A 1,239-nucleotide genomic window follows, 5' to 3' on the forward strand; every position below is an offset into this window, starting at 1 on the left:
AATTGTGTTGGAGGATGCAAGGTACGTTCATGTCATGCATGTTCTGCTCGGTGTTCACAACAATAAGCAGCAACAAAAACTACATATCTTGCTCCAACCGGCAATTAACACCGGCGGCAGAGCAACGGGTTCACCTAGTGCCCATACGTTAGAAAATACAAGGCCGAATCTTTCTGGTTGGCGTCAAAAACTGTACAGCTGTCATAGATGTCGACACTGAGGATATACAGTGCTTTGCGGAGAAACTCGGTCAGTGCAACACTTCAAAAATAATATAGATTTCAATTGTGGCTAAGTAGGTTACTATCACGTAATTGGACAAATATAATTTTAAGCAATAGAACCAATCAGAACTCGCCTCAATGTGATTGGCTCGATTCAAATGTTTGAATCAAATTTGATTGTCATTCCAAGAATGGACAACCGAGGTCGACAGCACCATCGGTACTCCAACGGTCAACGAAAGGAGCTCCTAGCGGAGTTCCATGCGTCTGACGCAACCAGCGAGCGCCAGTTCTGTCGTGCAAAGCACCTCCCGTACTCGACTTGGCAAGGCTGGCGATCGAAGGAAGACAAGATCATGGCAAACAAGAGGCACAACCGCTGCGCCACGATGGGCGGTCAGGGAGCCAAGGAGATCATTCCATTCAAGGATGACCTGTTGGCATTCATGCGTGGCCGACGCGACGAAGAACGCTACGTCCGCGTGTTCCACCTCATGCAATGGGTCAAACAGTACCAGAAGGATTGGCTAGTGCAGTACTTGGCGAGCAAAAAATGCGAGGCGGTGGCGTTCAATTCGTTCCGATCCTTGCTGCTACGCTTTGCCGAGCGACATCGATTTCGCCACCCAACGAGTGCTAGACGAAGTGTGGTTGGGATACGCCGCGTCGTTTTGGAGCAAGTACGCCCAGTACGACCGAAGCCAACTGTTGAACGTCGATGAAACCGGCGTGTACTTTGACATGCCCCGGGGAAGACATTGGCCGAAATTGGCAAGTCAAGCAAGGTAGCGAACGGCGAGAAGCATTCAGATCGGCTGACCGCTGTCCTGACAATTCGAGCAGACGGTAAGATAGTTTCAAATATATGTTGCTTAATTAAATTGTAGGTGTGAAGTTGCCGTTGCTTTTTATCCTCAAAGGACAGCCTGGTGGCGTGATTGACAAGAAGGAGCTTTCAACGTATCCTGCCGGCCATTTCTATGCTGTCCAAAAGAACGCATGGATGGACGAGCGC

At 49.2% G+C, this 1,239-nt stretch overlaps 1 protein-coding gene across 1 annotated transcript; it reads left to right on the forward strand.

Annotated features, from left to right (window-relative positions):
• Window positions 1-415: 415 nt before the first annotated feature.
• On the forward strand, window positions 416-1,013 carry H257_14242 (hypothetical protein; the record flags this gene model as incomplete). The annotated part of the gene is made up of 2 exons (XM_009842004.1): window positions 416-759; window positions 833-1,013. 2 exons carry the CDS (start codon window positions 416-418, stop codon window positions 1,011-1,013), a joined length of 525 nt encoding a protein of 174 aa, XP_009840306.1.
• Window positions 1,014-1,239: the final 226 nt, after the last annotated feature.

The sequence above is a fragment of the Aphanomyces astaci genome, assembly GCF_000520075.1.
Source record: "Aphanomyces astaci strain APO3 unplaced genomic scaffold supercont1.55, whole genome shotgun sequence".
Taxonomy (NCBI): Eukaryota; Oomycota; class Saprolegniomycetes; order Saprolegniales; family Verrucalvaceae; genus Aphanomyces; species Aphanomyces astaci.